The sequence below is a fragment of the Triturus cristatus genome, chromosome 4_1 (genome assembly GCF_964204655.1).
Source record: "Triturus cristatus chromosome 4_1, aTriCri1.1, whole genome shotgun sequence".
NCBI lineage: Eukaryota > Metazoa > Chordata > Amphibia > Caudata > Salamandridae > Triturus > Triturus cristatus.
The window spans coordinates 66,602,615-66,625,602 of NC_140585.1; the positions used below are offsets into that span (position 1 = coordinate 66,602,615).

At 43.2% G+C, this 22,988-nt stretch overlaps 1 protein-coding gene across 1 annotated transcript in view; it reads right to left on the minus strand.

The window, feature by feature from the left end:
• LOC146839542 (aldehyde dehydrogenase family 3 member B1-like) overlaps nt 1–22,988 on the minus strand; it is an 876,897-nt gene that overhangs the window by 66,855 nt on the left and 787,054 nt on the right. Inside the window, exon 10 of the mRNA XM_085650813.1 lies at nt 12,201–12,367. Coding sequence (XP_085506939.1) covers nt 12,201–12,367 — 167 coding nt within the window. The remainder of the gene's footprint in view (nt 1–12,200; nt 12,368–22,988) is intronic.

Here is a 22,988-nt window from a genome sequence, read left to right on the forward strand (position 1 = left end):
CATAGATGGAGCCGTGGTCTGCGGGGGAGATTTCTGTACCCGCCGCTGTGGGGACAGAGAAAATGAGCTTCTCGACGTCCAGATGACTTGTGGGGATCCTGCAGCCGACAGTGAAGGTTCCGAGAGGTCTTTTGAAGTGAAATGGTGTCTCCTTGAGGTCGAAAGGTGTGACGACGTCGATAATTGTGAATGTCTCTACGTTGAGCGACTATGTGCCACCAAGACCTGTGAGTCCAATGAAGGAGATCTCTGCCTTGATGTCGTCATGTGTGTTTCGACGTCGACCGATGTTCCGTCGTCGGAGACTTATGTTTTGACATTGGAAAAGGAGTACCCAACGGAGTACCATGTCTCGATGTCGAACGTGGGGAAGGTGTTGGAGAAAACCTTCTCAACGTTGACCTTCTCAACGCCGTCGATCTAGGCCTCGGCATTGAGCACTGTCTGGGCTGCAATGGAGGAGTCCTCCTTGACGTCGAATCCTTTTTCGCCGTTGCTGATGATCTTGACCTTGACTTTAAGCGTCTTGATGGCTGAGATGGAGGGATTTTCTTCGACGTCGCTGTTGTTCTAGGCCTCGATGTTGACTGCCGCCTGGTTGGCAGCAATGGAGGGCTATGCCTCGACATCAAACGCCGTACCGACGGCAACAACGGAGAGCGGTGTCTCGACACTGGGCGATTCCGCACCAACGGAGAGCGACTTCTCGACACTGACCGTCACCCAGTTGATGGTGGCGGAGGATGCGTCGAGGAAGACGTGCCTCTATGCTCAGAAGACTTTGACAACGACCGATGTTCTCTCGACGGCGAGCCCACCTTCGATGGGATTGTTGACGTTTTCTTCGCCGGTGGAGGCATTCACGAGCCCGACGCCGATGAAGAACAGACTGTGATCTTGCTTGTAGAAGATGATCTGGGTCTTTTGTTCTTCGAACTCACAGAAGACCTGCCTCTAGAGGTAGTAGCTTTACCCTTTTCTGAGAGTCCATAAAGGCGAATCCTTTCCCTTTCTTTGAGAGTCCGTCTTGATAAAGACTGGCAGTGTTGACAAGTCTCAGGAACATGAGAATCTGGAAGGCAAAGGATACAAATAGAGTGGGAGTCTATTTTGGCCTCCTTTTTGCCACAGGAAGGGCAAGGATTAAAAAGGGAAGGAATTTCTGAAAGATAAAAATGCCAAACTCCTGAAAAAAGGGTAAAGGAATACTCCAACAGGTGTAAAATGTCAAAGTAAAAGGGTTTTAGATGAAAAAGAAATATAATTTCTGACTGAAAAGTAAAAAATACATGGAGCTGTTTACCAGGGTCCTGACTGAAGGACCCAGAAAGAACAACTGACCTAACTGTCACCCCTGAGGCATGATGGGAAGCTAGGGGTCATGGCTGCCTTAAAGGCACGGCGCCAGTTTTTAGGATTCTCTACATTTGCTTTAAGTTTCTGTGCTATTGAAGTTACAATGCAGCCTGTGCGCTAACAATGGCTGCTTTTCTCTTTGCAGGCCTACTTTTCTGCTGTTCATTAAAAGCAGGTGAAGTACCTTCTGGTCTTTCTGGTTTGTTGGTATATGTGCAAAGAAAGGATATTACAGCATTGTTTAGCCTGTTGAGTCTGGAAGGCTACATTGATTGTTTTTAAAATTATATATATATATGTATATATACAGACCTGTGTATATATGTTTTCATATATAAATTTTATATATTTTCCGCGGTCCCCACACATGGGCGGGAATATTCAAGTGCTTATGACTATTGATGAGGATTCCTTGGAAGAGAACATGCCCTTAACTTCACTTGCAAATAATGCCACAAAGATCAAAGAAAGTCAATGGTTGCAGCAGAATGAGACCTAGCGCAATTTGAGGCTGACCATGATTGGGCACGGATAGGATACACCAACCAGGTTTATCCTCGTCAAAGATTATACCTTCAGACTTAGTCCTTCAAGTACCAATATACTACAGACTTCTAAAGCCCCCAGGACAGCAGAAAAGCCACTTACAGACTCACATGGTGTCAGGAAGAGACCAACAGCAGGGTGGGTACAGTCCAGATCCAGTTACCACTGGCTACTTTGGCACCAATTGACAAATCTTCAGAAAATGTCCCCCTAAACATCTCTTCAACCTCTGCTCCTACCCAAAAGATTTTGGAGAAATCCATCAAGCAGGGACCAAGAAAAAAGGGGGCCTCAAAATGCATTTTACCCGTGCAGTTTTACACAAGAAAATTCAGACATACACAAACAAAGCAACCCCAACGACGGACCACGGTTAAGCACTTAAATTCCAAACATTTTTGTAAAGAATATATAGTAGATTTATAAATGTGGTGCAACGACTACCAACATCTGTCGTTGTTGGTGGTTCAAAAGATCCAAGAATTTTACATAACGGAAGGTGCACTCAGAGTTAAGTCCCAATTAGTACATATATTACAAAAAAAAAAATTCTTCCTTTATTTAAGAACCAGCAGACAGCCAACGCGTTTCGTTCCCTTTACCACAGGAACTTCTTCAGGGCTGTAATTAATTACAAAACATGAATAAAAATAACATACATAAAAACAACATATAAAAGCGACATTAAAACAAGTAAGCAACAAGACTAATCTCACAATAAATATATGTATATACATACACAGCAAAGCAGAAGCGCTTATATATTGAGTCAAAGATATCACATGACTAACGTATATAAACAAGTTACAAAAACAAATGATTTTTATCACATATTAACATATGAGTGGGAAAATTCAACACATAAGGGTTAAGTCATTAGATATGTATTAAAAAAAATAAAAAAGAGAGAAGAAAAAGAAGGGAAGAAAGAAGCAATACAAGAAAATTCGGACACTGCTACAGCCAAAACAGCTGAACTGAAGTACACTAAATTTGGCAAATAATTCGATCTTGGACCAGAAACATGCTTTGTGTGATCTAGTTTGTCTGTTCAGTAGTTTTGTAGAAATTAAGGTTCAAAATGTATGTATATTTCATGCAGCGGAGGAACTGTGAAGCAGATCGATCTAGAGGTCAGACCTGCTTGGCTGTTACCACATCAAAAAAGATGTGATGGCAACCATTTTAGGACACAAGGAGTTTGGCCCCTGTCCTGAAAATAAATATAAAATAAATAAGGTGTCAGGCTAGGGATATCCAGTACCCTAGATCTGATGGGGGCCCAGAGGGATTTCCCTGGGACCAAAAACTTTAACAAAACAAATCTTAATGTGAACTTGTGGAGGATTTGCTGTAATATCTTTTTAAAATATAGGTCTTTAAAAAAAAAAAAAGAGCTGTATGCCAGGGCATGGGTGGGGGGTAGGGGAGGAAGCACAACATAATTCTAGTGGAGAGGGGGCCATTTGGCTCCCCCTGAGCATTTTCTAGGCCCCATGGACATCCCCCACGGCCAATTCATTTGTACAGGGGAGGGAGTAATGTAGCTCCCCTCCACAGCCTTTCTTAGGCCCCGGGGACCCCTCCCTGGGGCTAATTCATTTCTAATGGGGAGGGACTTATGCAGCCCACCCTTTAAGCCTTAGAAAGGCCCCGGAGACCCCATCCCTGGACCAATATTTCCAACTGGAAGGGGGCATGTACCTCATCCCTAAGCCATGGTATGGCCCCCATCCCTCGATTCCTCAGGTTACCGTTGTTTCCCTTGAAGAATTCTGAGCTCACACCCGATGGGAGCAGAAAGGCTCCTGCCAGATGAGGGTACAAATATTTTCCCATCCCACGCTGTTGTGGGCAGGGAAACAGACCTGCTCCAGCCTGGTTTGAGCAGAAAGAAAAGCTGCTCCAGCTGAGTGGGAGCAATGCTGGCTCTGGGATGGGTGCTGACAGGGAAGCCAACGGGGCTGTGGGGGCCATGGACCCCTACCTGCAGCCCTCAATGTACAAATTGTTCTATGATGCCCTGGGAGGGCACTGGGGCACCCCAGGGATAAGAAGACAAATAATTAATGAAAAAAAGTGTATCCGGTTCCTGCGCGGTCCCATGAAATGCGGCCACTTGCAGGGAGCTGGCAGGGCTGCACGGGCTCCCAACAAAAATTAAAGCTGTGGGTATGCCATGTGGGCCCAGGACATACAAAGGAAAGAATACTAAAAGAACATCCAGATCCACCCTTTTATTATTCACTGCTGTTGGCAAGGAGAACCAAATTATGCCCTTCATACCCTAATTTACATACACTTGGCTGCATGGATATGCCCCAGTCTGAGCAGGGCCAAAATCTGTATGTTTTTAAGTGCTGTGGAGGGCTGCAGGGAGTGCAGCAGCCCCCAACACATACTTACAAAAATAAACGTACATTTATGTATGCACTGTGCTTCCCTTTAATTTTCATATAGCAGTAGTGTGCTGGTTTGAGCACAGCTGCCATAGTTCATAACTATCCAGGTCAACGGATGTTTGAGTGCTGTCTTTGAGTGGTTTGGACGCCATGGGCTGAAGTGCAACGCCGACAAGTCGGAGCTGCTCTTCTTTGGCTGTACATCTGAACCCGATTGGAAAACCTGGTGGCCGAAAGATATGTCTCCTCCCACTAGCTCGTCTGTGAAAGCCAAAAATTTGGGAGTGGTGATTGACAACAAGCTATCTTTCGGACCACATATTTCATCTCTTACTGGGAAATGTTTCGGCATCCTGCGGATGCTTCGCAAATTTCTCCCTCTAGTCTCTATCCAGCACAGAAAAATTATTGTCCAGGCACTGATCTGCTCCAGGCTGGATTATGCAAACATTCTGTTTCTGGGACTTCCCAAATATTTGGTCAGGCGTCTGCAAATCGCCCAGAATTCTGCAGCCCGAGCCATTTTTGGTCTTCCAAGGAAAGTCAGAGCCACGGATCTTCTTGCCACATTGCATTGGCTCCCAGTTGCAAAAAGGATTCTATTTAAAACTCTGACCACGACTTTCAAGGCCTTGCATGGCATAGGCCCCAAATATATCTCCAAACGACTGTCTTGGTATACCCCTCCCAGATCTCTTAGATCCTCGTCCTTATCAAAGATGAGTGTTCCCACTATCAAACGAGCAAGAGCAGGAGGACGGTCTTTTCGTCACTTAGCCCCTCATGCCTGGAATGATCTTCCAATCTCTCTAAGACAGACTTCTAGTCTTCTGTCTTTCCGCAAGGCTCTTAAGACTTTGCTCTTCCCGTAATCTTGATGCTGTTTCTGTGTTTGTATGCCCTTTTGGTGTTATGTTTTTCCCCATCTTCGGTTGGGAGTCTTCGTTAAAGCGCCGGGATACTCCAGTGGAGTGGCCGTGCGCTATAGAAGTGTACGAATAACATAACATAACATAACATAACTATGCCGGGCCCCATGTTCAGGGGTCTGCCTTGACAGCTTTATGTCACCACCTTTAAGATGCATAAATGGGTGGTTGTTGGCGATTTGATGAGCGTGCAGTAGTTTATTGATTCTGTAGAGCCAGGAACAATGGAATACTTGTTGCAAGGACTAACTAACTGGCCCTCCGTTTTTCAGACGCTCAAGAACAGCCCTGATAAATGGTGTCAACCTAAGAGGGAAATTTAACACAAACTACACATCCATGCCTGGGAATAATTGAGGATGTTAAAAGGTACCTAGGCAAGTACCATTAGAAAATGCAGGGTCAGATTCACAGATAGATTCCTTGCAGCAAAATTCTTTACGACGTGCACATCCTTAGGTATTACATAATAGTTGATTAACTAATGCTTTGCTGTGCAAAGGGATGACGTGCAGTGAAGTGTAACCACATGCCTCATTACAGCAATGTGAATAACCAACTCGGGTTTTGGCTAGTTATCAGCAAGGCCAAGCCACCTATAATCAACAAAACAAAACCAGTGCCAATGCTGCACCTAATTCAAGTGAACAATTGAAACATGAACTGAATTAAACAGTTTCACGAGAAACCGCTTTTTCCGTTTGATTAAATCGACATTTATTTATAATCAATCCATTTATTTGTCAATTAATGTCTTTTTAAATATCACATTTAACACATATTCAAGAAGAGAAAAGAACCACATAAATATATACATTCACATAAACTAATTTTTTGCGACACCCCTATTTGCATACCACAATCAATCATACATACTAAACATACACTTTCACACAAACAACCTAAATCACTAATTATGGTAAAAAAACATTTTCCAAAAAAGAGTCAAATATTCAAAAAGGCCATCAGCAAATATAAATTGTCACACTTATAATGCACTATATATAATCAATTGAATTTGATTGGCCTCTAATGAAGAAAGGTCTACGCGTTTCGAACCCCTTTGTTTGTCGAGATTCTCGTCAGGACCAACGTTTTCTGAAACAAAACAGAAACACATCCAAATTTTACAAAAAAGACCCAAAGAACATTAAATTATAGTCCGCACACCTCGTTTTACCATCTTACCTGCAGTTCACCAAATGCAGAAAAGATTCTCAGATCTGAAGTCAAGTACTGACCTAAAAACACAAGACAAAGAACTAAACATAGAATCTAGATGTAACCTGGGTTCAACCAACTTAACACTGAATGGAACAACCAAAAGGTTGACAATCTTACTTGTCGAGCTTGTTGAGGTGTCTGAATAGTCATTCTCTTCACTGACGTATCAATCTAGATCTTTGGAGGTTCCCGTCTTCCTAATGTGGCGCCTTGCAATTATGTCAAACCTAATGAAAAAATGGCACCGCAACTTAGTAGTCACCTTGGCATATACAGCGTCTCTACTTAGCCACTTGCGTGCTGCAAAGGTTTTACCTGAGAGATTATGCATCGTTCGTCTGTGCTCCTCCAGTAGCGTATGAATCTGGAGCCTTTGATTTTATCGTATCTCCGGCACGAAGGTGTCGACTCAATTGTCACTCTTTCTCTTCGTCTATGCCCGTTCTGATTGGGAAGTAGATATAAAAGGTGCAATTAAATGCTCTCCTTATGTGTATAGGACGTTCCAGTTTAGACACAACAGTCCACGGCTCGAGAAATTACCTGGACTTGCGAGGAGGTTCTTCAGCGCTCTTTGCTCCGGGCTTGTTGGCGCCGTACTCTCACGACCAAGACTTCGTTATTTGAATACAGGTCCTTCCGCCAAGGAAGGATCATGGGAATTGTAGTTGCGGAAGTTGTCAATGACCTAAATCAATACGCCGAAAATAAATTCAATTAAATTACATTGCCTTGACGCTAACATGCCTAAGTTGCCCCTTGATGGTCATTCCGAGCAAAATGTGAAATAAATCAGTGTCCGTCGGGATGGTGATTTTTTCTTCGTATTTTTTCAACTTTATTTAAAAAGGGGCGGAGCACCGTAATGTACTGCCGTGTGTTTGACCATGGATAATAAAACGATCAATCTGCTCATTCAAGATACTTCATACAAGGTAAAGTGCATCCACGGTGGGGCTCCTGTCCCGACTATTACGCACAAACAACGTTTATAACTTGGGTGTATTCCAGTTGGCTGGCGTAAGTGTTTATGGGAACTGACAGTAGGCTGGATCTACTGTTGTCCAGACTAACATGGTAACTGGAATGCACTTCATATGTATATTCATACTGCTTAGGAATTGGAACATGGTGATAATGGCTTGACTTGACACAATCGTGAAACCTATTGGATTCCTCATCCCTGTTCTTGTTTCAGATATTTGCACGGGCGTCCTCCAATGATGTCAACACTATGGTTTGAAGGCAATTAAAGATTGTAGATCTCAGAAATATCATTTAAGCCGTCGACTGACGTATTACATTTTAGAATAAGCATTGCTTCCCTTTTCATTAGTTTGGCATCAAGGTCGCCACCACGACTGTCTTTTTCAACTTTGGAGATTATGGTCCATTTTAGGTCAGTCTCCGTATGGTTGTTAAGATTCCAGTGATTGACCCGCGGGGCATTTTGCACTTTTTTACGAATTCTAGATTTGTGTTGCTGGATCCTTATTCTGATCTCCTGATTGGTTTTCCCAATGTACAATTTGTTACATGGGCATAGGATTCCATACACCACGAATTTAGTTTTGCAATTGGAAAAGATGTCATGTTTCCAATTAATTCCCCTGTAGGAAAAATGGTTACCCTCCATCGATGATTCGCAACAAACACATGTTCCGCATTTGTGATGACCGAGGATAGGTGGAAGGCTCAAAAAGCTTCTCATGTTTGAACTTTTGGTTTTAGGTAGTGCAGCTCGCACTATCTGGTTGGCAATGCTTTTATCTTTCTTAAAAGCAAATAGCGGTGGTTGTTTTAATGTGATGTCAAGATTCTTGACCAAATGCCAATTTTGGCTGATGGTCTTTTTAAACCAGTTGGACATGGGGCCAAACGTAGATACACATACAATCCTGTCCATTGTAGATTTAGCCTTCCTTTCCAACAATACTTCTCTCGGGGTCCACCCTTTTTTCAATAGTTTTTTCGGGTATCCTCTGGCTAGGAGATTAGTTTTTAGATTTTCAGCATGAAGAAAAAATTCATCTTTGAACGTACAATTACGACGAATCCGTAAAAATTGGCCGTAAGGTAGATTATCCCTTAAACTCCGTGGATGGTTACTTGAGTAGTGTAGGGCTTTGTTTCTGTCTGTTTTCTTCTTGTAGAGTGTAGTGACAAGGCGCCCATCACTAGGGTAAACCTCAACGTCCAAAAATGGCATTCTCAGTTTTGAAAAATTAAGGCTGAACTTAATGTCTGGAGTTCTATTATTTAGCCAATTGAAAAAAGCTTGTAGTTGATTCTCTTCTCCAGTCCAAGTCAAAAAAACATCAAATTTCGAGATGGGTTCATTTAATGATTCACAGCCCGAGACTATCGGACGTCCCGGGGGACAATTTTGATCTTTATGCACTTTAGGAAGTACATAAAAAATGGGCGTACGAGGATGTTTATTTTTCAAGAACTCAAATTCTTTCTTGCCTAAAAAACCTTTATCAAATCCTTCCTGAAGAATGTTGAACAGTTTGCCTTGTAGTTCATATGTTGGATCTTTTGCTATCTTTCTGTAGCAATGTCCATTAGAGAGTTGTCTAGAAACTTCTGCCGAGAGAAGTATTGTTGGAAAGGAAGGCTAAATCTACAATGGACAGGATTCTATGTGTATCTACGTTTGGCCCCATGTCCAACTGGTTTAAAAAGACCATCAGCCAAAATTGGCATTTGGTTAAGAATCTTGACATCACATTAAAACAACCACCGCTATTTGCTTTTAAGAAAGATAAAAGCATTGCCAACCAGATAGTGCGAGCTGCACTACCTAAAACCAAAAGTTCAAACATGAGAAGCTTTTTGAGCCTTCCACCTATCCTCGGTCATCACAAATGCGGAACATGTGTTTGTTGCGAATCAACCATGGAGGGTAACCATTTTTCCTACAGGGGAATTCATTGGAAACATGACATCTTTTCCAATTGCAAAACTAGATTTGTGGTGTATGGAATCCTATGCCCATGTAACAAATTGTACATTGGGAAAACAAATCAGGAGATCAGAATAAGGATCCAGCAACACAAATCTAGAATTCGTAAAAAAGTGCAAAATGGCCCGCGGGTCAATCACTGGAATCTTAACAACCATACGGAGACTGACCTAAAATGGACCATAATCTCCAAAGTTGAAAAGGACAGTCGTGGTGGCGACCTTGATGCCAAACTAATGAAAAGGGAAGCAATGCTTATTCTAAAATGTAATACGTCAGTCGACGGCTTAAATCAAATTTCTGAGATCTACAATCTTTAATTGCCTTCAAACCATAGTGTTGACATCATTGGAGGACGCCCGTGCAAATATCTGAAACAAGAAAAGGGATGAGGAATCCAATAGGTTTCACGATTGTGTCAAGTCAAGCCATTATCACCATGTTCCAATTCCTAAGCAGTATGAATATACATATGAAGTGCATTCCAGTTACCATGTTAGTCTGGACAACAGTAGATCCAGCCTACTGTCAGTTCCCATAAACACTTACACCAGCCAACTGGAATACACCCAAGTTATAAACGTTGTTTGCGCGTAATAGTCGGGACAGGAGCCCCACCGTGGATGCACTTTACCTTGTATGAAGTATCTTGAATGAGCAGATTGATCGTTTTATTATCCATGGTCAAACACACGGCAGTACATTACGGTGCTCCGCCCCTTTTTAAATAAAGTTGAAAAAATACGAAGAAAAAATCACCATCCCGACGGACACTGATTTATTTCACATTTTGCTCGGAATGACCATCAAGGGGCAACTTAGGCATGTTAGCGTCAAGGCAATGTAATTTAATTGAATTTATTTTCGGCGTATTGATTTAGGTCATTGACAACTTCCGCAACTACAATTCCCATGATCCTTCCTTGGCGGAAGGACCTGTATTCAAATAACGAAGTCTTGGTCGTGAGAGTACGGCGCCAACAAGCCCGGAGCAAAGAGCGCTGAAGAACCTCCTCGCAAGTCCAGGTAATTTCTCGAGCCGTGGACTGTTGTGTCTAAACTGGAACGTCCTATACACATAAGGAGAGCATTTAATTGCACCTTTTATCTCTACTTCCCAATCAGAACGGGCATAGACGAAGAGAAAGAGTGACAATTGAGTCGACACCTTCGTGCCGGAGATACGATAAAATCAAAGGCTCCAGATTCATACGCTACTGGAGGAGCACAGACGAACGATGCATAATCTCTCAGGTAAAACCTTTGCAGCACGCAAGTGGCTAAGTAGAGACGCCGTATATGCCAAGGTGACTACTAAGTTGCGGTGCCATTTTTTCATTAGGTTTGACATAATTGCAAGGCGCCACATTAGGAAGACGGGAACCTCCAAAGATCTAGATTGATACGTCAGTGAAGAGAATGACTATTCAGACACCTCAACAAGCTCGACAAGTAAGATTGTCAACCTTTTGGTTGTTCCATTCAGTGTTAAGTTGGTTGAACCCAGGTTACATCTAGATTCTATGTTTAGTTCTTTGTCTTGTGTTTTTAGGTCAGTACTTGACTTCAGATCTGAGAATCTTTTCTGCATTTGGTGAACTGCAGGTAAGATGGTAAAACGAGGTGTGCGGACTATAATTTAATGTTCTTTGGGTCTTTTTTGTAAAATTTGGATGTGTTTCTGTTTTGTTTCAGAAAACGTTGGTCCTGACGAGAATCTCGACAAACAAAGGGGTTCGAAACGCGTAGACCTTTCTTCATTAGAGGCCAATCAAATTCAATTGATTATATATAGTGCATTATAAGTGTGACAATTTATATTTGCTGATGGCCTTTTTGAATATTTGACTCTTTTTTGGAAAATGTTTTTTTACCATAATTAGTGATTTAGGTTGTTTGTGTGAAAGTGTATGTTTAGTATGTATGATTGATTGTGGTATGCAAATAGGGGTGTCGCAAAAAATTAGTTTATGTGAATGTATATATTTATGTGGTTCTTTTCTCTTCTTGAATATGTGTTAAATGTGATATTTAAAAAGACATTAATTGACAAATAAATGGATTGATTATAAATAAATGTCGATTTAATCAAACGGAAAAAGCGGTTTCTCGTGAAACTGTTAGATTCAGTTCATGTTTCAATTGTTCACTTGAATTAGGTGCAGCATTGGCACTGGTTTTGTTTTGTTCATTATAGCAATGGGCACGCATCAGATGTGCACCTCACTGGGCATAAAAGCAAATGGCTACTGCCTGCCCTAGGAAGTCTGTAACTGAGAACTGAAAGTCCCAAAGAATTGTGTGCATTGCAAGGCAAGCTGCAAAGGGTGGGTGGGCTTTTACAGACCATTTCAAGGGCTCTCAATGTGTACATTGAGATTTACAATGAGAATTGTGAAATACTTTGCAAATTGGTACTTTGCATTCACCATGTCATACCAGGGCTTCATGAAAGCTTTTGGATAGGACCTTTATCACAAGCCTATAAAGCAGTAGAAAACACACATCACCACAGTCTGCGCTGGTGAGACAAAAAAACCAGCATAAGCGTAATGGAGTACAACATAGGCATAAATCTCCAAGTAAAGAAAGACAATCATATATAGAAAGGTATGCTACTGGAAAGTTGCGCAGGAAGAGGTGATTTTTGTTGTATTCCTCCTGAGCCTATCCATGACAGCTTATGATTTTCTCTGTCTATATGAAAAACTCTCTGCATGTTGGTACATATTTGGCCTCATCTATAATGCCTTCTGGATCGTATGCCTAGTGTACCTTGTTGTCAGGTGAGAAGGCGTAGAGTGCCAGTGGTCTCTCGTGCCGGTTGATAAAGGCGATGGCCTCGTCCAAATCCTCAACAGTCACGATCGGCAGGATGGGGCCAAAGATCTCCTCCTGCATCACTGGGTCAGACTCCTTTACATCAATCATTATGGTAGGGGCTGAGCGGGTAAGGAAGTAAGGAAAGGAGAAATACATACATGGTAAGGATCGTGGAAGAAAGACATGGGGTTAAATCAAATGCAACATTAATACAATTGCTATACACTTCAGAGGACTGTAGTTGGGTGCAGAGGACATACATAATGGCATTGCAGTCTTTCCTAACATTCCTCCCAAAATCAAAGAAAACACATTTATTGGTACACTGTGTGACTGCCTGGGGTGTAGGATAACTGCTGACTGTAACTGGTTGGTGAGTCAGACCAGGATGAGCAGAAGCTCATGGCACAAGCCCATGCTTCAGCAGTTACCACCCACGCTGTCAAAAACAAGGGATTCCCTTTAGTCAATGTTTACGTCTTTGAAGACATTGCACTACCACTGTAGAATTTGAGACATTATTATTATTAAAAAATTTTATAGAGCGCGTAGTCACCCTGAGGTATCCCAGCGCTAAAAGATCCCTACCTCTGTGGGTTGGGCGGCTGTGAGGGGGGGACGGCAAGTTTCAGAAGGAGGAAAGTTAAAATTAAGGGAACAGGTGAGCTTTGAGCCGTTTCCTGAAACGTAGGTAGTTGGGTTCTTTTCTCAGGTCTCGGGGAGAGCGTTCCAGAGGCGAGCAGAGTGGACCGAGAAGCGTCTTCCACCCGAGCTGGCTTTCTTGAATCTGGGCATGATGATAAGGGACTCCTTGTCCGATCGAAGGAATCTTGGGGCTTTGTAAGATTTTATGAATTTTCTAAGAATCGTAGGGCCTTGATTCTGCAGTAACTTATGCGCCATGCATAAGACTTTAAAAATCACTCGTTCCCTCACTGGGAGCCAGTGAAGGAGCTTCAGAGCAGGTTTGGCTGAAGCTCTGGCCGGGGTGTTAGTGAGGATCCGGGCCGCCGCATTTTGGATTTTCTGAAGTTTATTTAGGGTTGCATGCCAAAGTTTTAAAAACTAAACTCCTGGATAGAGGCTATCTCAAAAACATAGTTCGGGACTCATTCGAAAGTACTAGATATTACAATAGAGACAGCATCTTTGAGCCTAAAAAAAGACAGAGCGAAGACAAACGTGTGTGTGTCACATAACACTCTAACTTTGATCATAAAATCCGACAAACCAACTCACAATGGCATTTCTTGAACATTAACAATGAAGAACCTAGCCTGACAAAACCAACATATGCATTTAAACATAATAAGAATCTACGTAACATTTTGATGAACGCTAAGGTTAAAGATCAAGAGCTGCTTCTCCAAAAATCCATTATAGGGACCCAACCAGTGACATGAAATCACAAATGTGGAACATTCCATGCTTGCGAAAATGCCATTGTGCCTGACACAATCTCTATTAGTATCAAAACTATTAAACTGAGAGACATGACGAATTGTAGAACCTCTGACATCGTCTACCTTATCTTATGTCCATGTGGACTAGGGTATATAGGCAAAACTGGACGAGAATGTAGAGGGAGAATAGGGGAACATAAATCTAACATCCAAAAAGATAGAGTCTCAGCGCCCCTAGTCCAACATTGGTCAACCAATAATCATTCAGTAAAAGATCTGAAGTGGACCATTCTAGAAAACATGTATCCATGCGAATACAGGGATAACACCGCATACTGTAAGAAGAGGGAAGTTTTTTTTTTTTTTTATTGGAATCACAGAAGAGAGTCATAAATGAAACTACACCCTGGGAAAATGCCATCTGAGACTACCATCCTTGCCCGTCTGGCACGTATGTTTGTTGCTCTCCCGTAAGCTACTATGCCTTTATGGCTGTACCTCTCTGGGCCTTTCTGTGTGAAGTGTTCTACGACCGTTGCAGTACCCCTAGAGGCTATCTGGATTCTGAAGTCATGGTTATTTAGCTATTATCCTTCTGTTGCTTCCTGGATCCAGAGCAAGTTTCCTATCTCAGTTGCAGTTTCTCCTTTTCTACATAAGTTTAGTTGTGTTATGTTATGTTATATGCCTTTCTAAAGCGCAGCGGTTACGCAAGGGTGTCCTGCCGCTAGCTACTATCCTCTGAGCACTGAACAATGTGGACATGTTTACACGTTAAAAAGACAGGCTTTTAGTCCTTTTCTGTATGCCAGGAAATCAGAGGCATTTCTCAGATGGAAGGGAAGGTCATTCCAGGCGCAAACGATAAAGCTTCCCCTTCCCCATGTGGCTTTTTTAGTGGGTGGGACTGTCGCCAATTAAGCTCCTAAGGAGTGAAGGGTTCTCTTGGACATATACCACTGAAACTGCTGCTACAGATAGTCTGGTCCTGTTCCTTGTAGGGCCTTGTGTTGTGTAGTTCCTATATATACTATACAGGATCTGCGCGTTCGGATAACATAAACTGTGGGTTTGGTGGCAGACTGGTTCCGAGCACCACCCCCACCCCCCCTGGATATGTTAGCCTGTTTGCATTAGCTAGCTCACGGTGCCACTAGAATCTCCTCTTATCGGGGAGAGAATAGTTTCTGGCAACCTCAGAACATGACAACCCTGATCCCTCAGACGTCAGATTTATTAAACAGTTGTTATTCTCGTGTAAAATAGATGTGCTGTAACAACCATCAGACAGTAGCATAGATATATGGTTAGCAGTACTACGGAAGTAAAGGGATGGTACAGTTCTACCATTTTACAGTAATCATGAATATATACGAGTACATAAAACACATGATAAGAAAGTGTGTACTCCTACGATGTCTCCCTTACCAGATGTATATAAATGTACCCAGCATCAGTGTAGGTGTTATGCCAAGAATCCCTCTAGGATCTAATCGACCTCATTATCTGAGAAAGGAGAAAATATGGGACCCGGTCCTGGTCTTGAGTTGGACACCCCACGAGGGATGTTAGACCACTGGTAGCTGGAGCATCTGCTTGCAGGAAGCTCAGTGTCTCTGGTTAGTGTGTCAGCCGTGAAGTCACGGTCTCCTCTCCCTGTCTAAGCAAGACATGATGTATATATACCCACATGCCTCCCCAAGGGTCCTACCTTGCTGTGTTATTGTGTCGGCCTAAAGGATTACGTCAGGCTTGAACTTTAACATACATATTATACAAGAGATGTTCAACCTGCTGTGCTTCCAAGAAGCCTCATGCATAATGTCTGAACATCGAACCAGGGAAATCCGCGCGTTCTGAATGCAGTGTCGTATCTAGGTAAAAAGTCAGTCCCTATGAACCATTATGTATCTAATGTAGGGAAGGATATAGGTGAAAGGTTGCAGTGTTACCTGTGCCTATATAGGGTACCTATATGGAATATAATACCCACCACTCTTCCAACTGGACGACATATGTAACCTATGAGCGTACTATCATTCTAGCTAGACATAGGTACGCACTAAAGTAAAAAATTCTTCAGTTAAAAATGTTAAAAATGCCTATAATGTCTAAATATAGCTCTAAAAAGTGTTCGTTGATATAGTATTTACACCAAATAAACGAGAAGGAATATCAATTTAATTACTGAGTTCCGAATTGAGCTTGATATTAAAAAAGGGCAAATTTCTTCCAGCACACAACAAGCCAAAAATTTGTCAACTGTTTGTGTCCTGGCTGGTAGAAGCAACATTTTCGTTGCTTGATTCCGAAGTAGACGACCCCTGTAACACCTCACATAGTACTTTGATTGAGCACAGATAATATTCCACGCTGTCCGCAGCTGGTGAAGGGGCAGCCTGTGTGTCGTCCAAAGCCTGGGTGCCAGTGGAGGAGCCAGTGTTCATACCAACAGGTGTAGTCACAACCTGTGGTGGCTCAAGGAATGCCGCATTCAACATTGGAATCCGCTAAGGACACTGCAGAACATGGGCCGTTATCGGGTCCAGTAGAGCATTCCCGTCCAGTTGCGCACACGATGGGAGTGTCAAACAAAGGTCTAACACGCATTCTTCTCCGCAAAACAAGCATCGGAGGACAGGTAAGATGCAGTCCATCCAGACTGGTCGAAATGACAGGAACCAAGATGCAATTAGATCTCTCAGGCGAGGCGTGCCTAGGTATTGTACCATTCGGTCATGGTATTTCCATTCCAGCAGCGCTCTTTACATCTCCTTGGTGACCGGGACGTCCATTGCGTAGCAGATAGAAGACAATCAGGATACCTGCTATTAGAAACCGGATCAGCGGAACGCCTCCAAAGATGCTTCTGAATATATGGAGTGTATGAAGTTTGGTATAACTCTAAGTACCGTCTGAAAGGTGCTTAGAAGTCCAGAACCTATGGTCTTAAATAGGTGAACAACGTCAGTCGTATCAGACATGTTAAAGATACGATTTACCATTTCTACAAAATGGAAAGGGCAGTTTGTATTAATAAGCGCCTGTATCCCAGCTGAAGATCTTGTGATCTTGAGTTCAAAAGTCTCTCGAGCTGAGGTTGAGGGCACAGACTTCTGTAAAAGCATGGCTTTCATTCTGCCTAGAGTATCAAACCGTATTAAAGAACCATTCAGTGAAGGCCATAATGGCGCCTCCCTGACTGTATGTGTCGGTGGAAACAATACTTGCATATAACAAGTAACCCTGGAGCTCACGGTTACCAGATATGCGATGCCCGGGAGCATTCCATAGCAGCCTTGACTGTCCAGCATCAAGCAAATCCCATTTGAAAGTATCCCAAACGCTGGAGTAATCACGGCAGCTGGGGCACCTCTAAGATGACAGGACAAGTTTGCCACAGAACCATTACAAGCCCCGTGCAGTAGAATGTCCTGACATATGAGCGATCCACTTAAAGCGCTCTCAGTTTGTACCACTGAGAAACACTTCTCAATCCCCACTCAGGCATCGAAATCTGTACGGTAATTCCCAAGATTCCTTAGTGTATTCCTTACCCATTTTTTCATATTTGCCTGCCTGCTTTTGTTCAAGGCAATATTGAAACTGAAAAGTAGTGACCGGAAGAGTTAAGTGGCCATGGATTAGCCACTCTGTGTGCGGTGATTCTGCCACTGTGAATGGTAATCTATCCAGTTTTTCGATACGAAGCATTGTATATTTTGCTCCCCTTTGTGCCATTTCTATCTGTTTATCTGTTACACTGTATTCAGAAAACAGAGATGTACTGTTGATGAAACGCCAAGGCAAAGATTGTAGCGTCCAGCTCAATAACATTATGGAACGTAACTGAGATTGCCCGTGTTGTAATATGGCCAAATCTTGTGCCAGAAAGTCTATCGCGGAAGATACAATGTTGCCTTAGGAATATATCCTGGAGGTCAATGTTGTTAATCCATTATCTACCACTGCTAGAGATTTCTCTAAGTTAATACGGTCTATTTCCCATATTCTTTCTGCGGCCTCTTATTGGGATATTTTCAAAATTTCATTGTAGGCAGCGTAAATGCCAGCATATATGAAACATTTCTGACGCGGCTTTCTGGCACCTAGTAAGAAATCTCTAAGATCCATGTCCTGTGTGAGTAAGGATAAGTGTTGTTCCACTTCTGTGAGTGTTGAGGTTTTTAGCCAATTAAGGCACAACTTCCCAACACTGTAGGATGTCACTACCCCTGGATGTTGCCTCTGTACATAACGTGGATCTGGCCTATGGATACCAAACCCTTCGGTTTTACCCATGAATCGGGCCTGACAACTATTAGTGTCTGTTGGCCAAATCAACCATTTCTTCCACTCTGGGTCTGATCTATTGTATTGTTTAATATCATCTAATGTAATCCCTTCCTCCTATGTTCCGTTGCCCTAGGTGTGTGATGGACTTGGCAGCCAAGGTGTCTTTGTTCTTGGCTAGTCCAAGGCAAGACCTCTGTTGCACTGTCTCGGTCAAAAACATGATCTGTTGAGGGATGAGACATGCTCTAAATAAAGCTTCTGTTCCTCGAACTTGCCATTCTCTAGTACCCCAGACCGATTTTAAGTCTATGGTGTCGTCCCATAAATTGTAACCTTGTTCAGACAACTGGGCAATAAAGGATGCAGAGTAGATCTGTTTGGTGTTTGTCAACATATTTTTCTGTGCTGATGTTGGTGCAACCGTATTATAAAATGAGGATGGGTCAGACATATTAAACCCTGAAAAATATGGAAACTTTTGTGCATAGGTTTTTGAACTGCCTTTTGGCGGTGTTGGACAATGATCCCACTGATGGTGTATGAACACATTTCTAGGATTAGCAGATTTATGCAAAAAATGATGACCATAATGCAGATAACAATACATTGATTCATAATCTGCTGAGCTCTCCAATGTTTCACGATTAGAAAATGCAGCAGATTTTTCTAAATCAGACAACATGTTATTTACAGTTTCAAAGTCCCAATCATCGGAAAATGTACTTGAGGTAATGATATCACTGAACAATATTTTAAATAAATGTGGATTTTTTTTTATTTCTGTCAGGCCAAATATATCGAAATCAACATTGTCCCAAACTATACCATCCGGTACAGGAACCGCTGTAATGTTCACTGATGACAAGTGTTAGACCCGGGATACCCGGTTGGCTGAGGTAGGTACCTTAGGCCAAATAGGGACCCGCGGTTCCACATCAGGGAAAGGAAGGTCACCTCTTGAGATAGCCCCGCTCACCCCCTTGGAAGCTTGGCACGAGCAGCCAGGCTTATTTTCAAGGCAAATGTGTAAAGTATTTGCAACCACGCTCACAGCAACCCAATGATGACACCATAAATAGACTCCACACAAGTTTTAACAAACCGAGTATAAACTTTATATGAAAAGATATATGATTAGACCACACAATATAAATCCAACATGTGCGTATTTGTAATATTCCTTCTGGCCGGTTGTTAGGACAGCCAGTACGTGTAAGTTCTGGCGCTATCAATGAGCACTTCTGAACAGTTTACTGTAATCCTAACACCATGTTATGCAGATCGTATTGCTAGAATCAGGCACATTTGCAATGTAAAAATAATACAATGGGTACGCAACAATCAGGTACTTTACAATGTAAAAGTAATGCAATGCGTAATACAACCACCAGGTACATTGTTATGCAGAAATAAGGCAATACGTAATACACTAATCAGATAGTTTGTTATGCAGAAACAATGCAATGCGTCATACGACAATCAGGTAGTTCTCTATGCAGACAAGTGCCATGCGTCATACACTAATCAGGTAGTTTGTTATGCAGAAATAATGCAATGCGTAATACTCTAACCAGGTACTTTGTTATACAGAAATGATGCAATGTGTACTACGACAATCAGGTACTCCGTTCTGCAGAAATAGAGTAATCCGTAATACACTCCGGCACCGATCACGGTGCCTCAGGCGGTCCCTCCGCCACTCGTGCTGACTTGCAGTCAGCCTTTGACAACAGTTGCCCCCCCCCCCACGGGTATGGTATAACACAAAAAGTGCAGCTCTGCACTCCGGCCCCGGTACTGCCACTCCCTTGGCAATACAAGCCACCATTCGAGTCAAAGCAGAGGCTTGCGCTGCTGAAATGAGAAAGAGGCCGATAGCGTCTCTCTCTGAGCCCGCGCCCCACCCAAGGAGTCGACACACGTTACCTGGGGGCGCAAACTCACTCTCCTCTCCTCATCCAGCAACTTGGGCTTCCGATGCAATCTTTGGGACTTGGCAACGGCGGGCTCGGGCCGGCGGCTCAGCTCCCCCGGGGATTCCGGTCTGGGCCGCTACTGCTACGAAGATATCAGGCTGCCGCAGGGCACACGCACACAGCGTCGCCGAGACTTCCTTGAGCTTCGGGTGCATGATCTCCGGGCACTCCACACGACGGTTTCAGGCTGCACGATAAACACGCATGCAGCGTCACTGAGACTCACTGTAACTCCGGTGCACGTTAACAAGGCAATCCTCACGAAGGTCTCCGGCTGCACAAACCACACGCACAGAGCATCGTGGAGACTCACTTGGATTCCGGTGCACGCAATAACTGGACAATCCTCACAAAAGGTTCAGGCTGCAAAAAGCACACGCACACAGCATCGCTGATCCTTTCTTGGACTCCAGGTGCCCACGATCACAGGGCACAGCTTACAAGGGTCCCAGGCTGCAACAAGCACGTGCACACAGCGCCGCTGAGACTCTCCTAGAAACTTTTATGTTCCTGAGTTTCGCCAAACAGGGAGCCAGCTCACCTCGGGCCCTTGGGGGTAAGTTACTTCAGGACACAGCACAGCAAAAGTCCTTTCAAGCAGGGGGACACAGCACAGAGCAAAGTTCCTTTAGCCTATCCTTGGTTAAAACAGCAAACTACAGGCCAGCCCCAGAACACACAGCAAGGGTCAGTCCTTTCCTTCAGTCTATTCAGTTGTTTCTTCCTTGGCAAATGTTCCTCTTGACCACGAAGTAGCTCCAGTCTTGTTCAATCTTGATCAAGCCTTCTCCAAAGTTCAGGGGCTTCAGCTCTCATAGTTATACCCCTCAATGGCTTTGAAGTCTTTGTGTTTCAGGGGGCACTGACCCCTGTTCAAACCAGTTCTGGGTGTCTCCCTACCAGTGACTCCTTCTTCCTTTGATAAGTGGGGGTCTGGATTCTCAATCACACAGCAGGAGATGGGACAATTGTTTTATAGCAGCAACTCAAGCCTCTTCACCTCTAGGGGCTGCTCCTTCCCCTACACTCCAGATGCAGGTCAGCCTGTTGCTGTCTCACCTCCTCCCCTGGGTCAAGACAGTTCCCAGATCCCATCACTTTCAAATCCAGACAGTCAATCCACAACCAGTCAGAGACACACAGAAATGTGAGAGCACAAAAACCCAGCCACTTCTAAAAGAGTGGCTTAGAAACACACAATGCAAAAACCATCTTCATAAAAAGATGTGTTATTACATTGTGAGTTCAGGCATACTAAACTTCACCTCTCCATCTGAAGCCTATGGGAAGATAGGCTGGAAAACATATTACACAGCCTTCCCATTCTATTCTATGGGCAAGATGGCCTTTCAACAGTGAAAAAAAAATGGATATTATTTCACTGTCAGGACATGGTACACACCTTATTACATGTCCTACCCTTCACATGCACTGCACCCTGCCCAGGGGGTACCCTAGACCTACCATAGGGGTGTCTGATGTGCATAGAAAGAGAAGGGTAAGGTCTGGCAAGTGGGTGCACTTATCAGAACAACATGGCAGTTTAATAAACTCCGCGCAGGCACTGCAATGGCAGGCCTGTGTTCCCTTTTTAAGGCTACTTGAGTGGGTGGCACAATTAGTGCTGCAGGCCCACTAGTAGCATTTGCAATACCAGCCCTGGCACACATAGTGCACTTTACTAGGGACTTTTCTAGTAAGGCAAACATACCAATCATGGACAACCAATTACCATTACACTTTATACAGGGAGCACTTGCACTTTGACACTGTTTAGCAGTGGCAAAGTGTCCAAAGCATCTAAGTTGGCAACACCAAGTCAGAAAAAATGTCTAGGGGGAAAAGCAAAAAGTTTAGGGAACTTTAGCCTAAATGGGCCAAGTCCTACAACAAGTCTCTTTGTTCTCGATGAGATGATTGATGTGGTTTTAAAATTAAATTCACATTTTGGGCTGCAGCAGAGCTTTGCCGAATGTATTGTCCACTAATGAGCATGTTAAAAACTATTAGTAAGCCTAGACAGAAAAGAAAGAAAAGCACCCCAGTAATTATCCATAGTTCTACCCACGGTGATACCAGGTAAGTCTTTTTAAGAAAGTTCACAAAGTCTTTAACTTGCTGCTTGCATGATTTTTGGGATGGCGTCGTTTCAGGTTCACTTGGATCCAGAGAAAACGTATCAAAGTTAATGAAGTAGCCAGAAGTAGTTCGATCAATTGTTGGAATTGCTTCAGGATTCGTTGAAATTGTTCTTTGCTCTTGTCGAGGCTTGTTGACGTATACATCAGTATTTGGTCTTATAGCAACTTGAGTGTTATTTTGAGTTTCATTTTGAAGTCGAACTTCAGGTTCAGGAGGAACGAGTTCCATAGCATTGTTGCATAGTCCATCATTCCGTATAGGTGACTCTTTAAACGTAATGAGTCTTTCAGTATGAACTTCTTGAATTGTAGCGAGAGGAAGTGTTCTGCTACTTTGGAGTCCACGTGGCCTACTGCTTAGTATCGGCCACATAGTGTGGTTTGATTAGGTTAATTGAGACAAATCATTTTCCTTTTTTCCAGCAAGGGGCGGTAGAAGTACAGTTCTTGTTCCTTCAATTGCTAGGACCGGTACAGGTTGTCTGTAGGATGGCCCAAATTCGTTCTTGTCCGCTATCTTCTCTCTGACCAGATCCGTGACTTTTGGGATTCAGACAGGTCTTGCCATGACTGTTTCGACTTCCCCAGTGGCGGTCTGCTTCAGGTGGACATTGCTTTGTTGTGTCCTGGATTCATTTAGATCCTGTAAAATCGTCAAACGTTCATGGATGTCAAAAGGCTTTTCATCCGCCACTGCGCCTTCACAATCAATATCAGATACCCACAGTATTGTCCCAAATAGAACCTCATATGGAGTAAACCCTTTTGAGAACTTCTTGCCATATTGTTAAGGGCCCTCTGGACTCCATATAGATGATTTACCCAACTTTCACCCATGCCTAATACTCTAGCAGTTAAAGATTGCTTTAAGTCTTGGTTTTTTCTTTCCACTAACGAATTTCCCTCGGTATGGTACGGAGATGA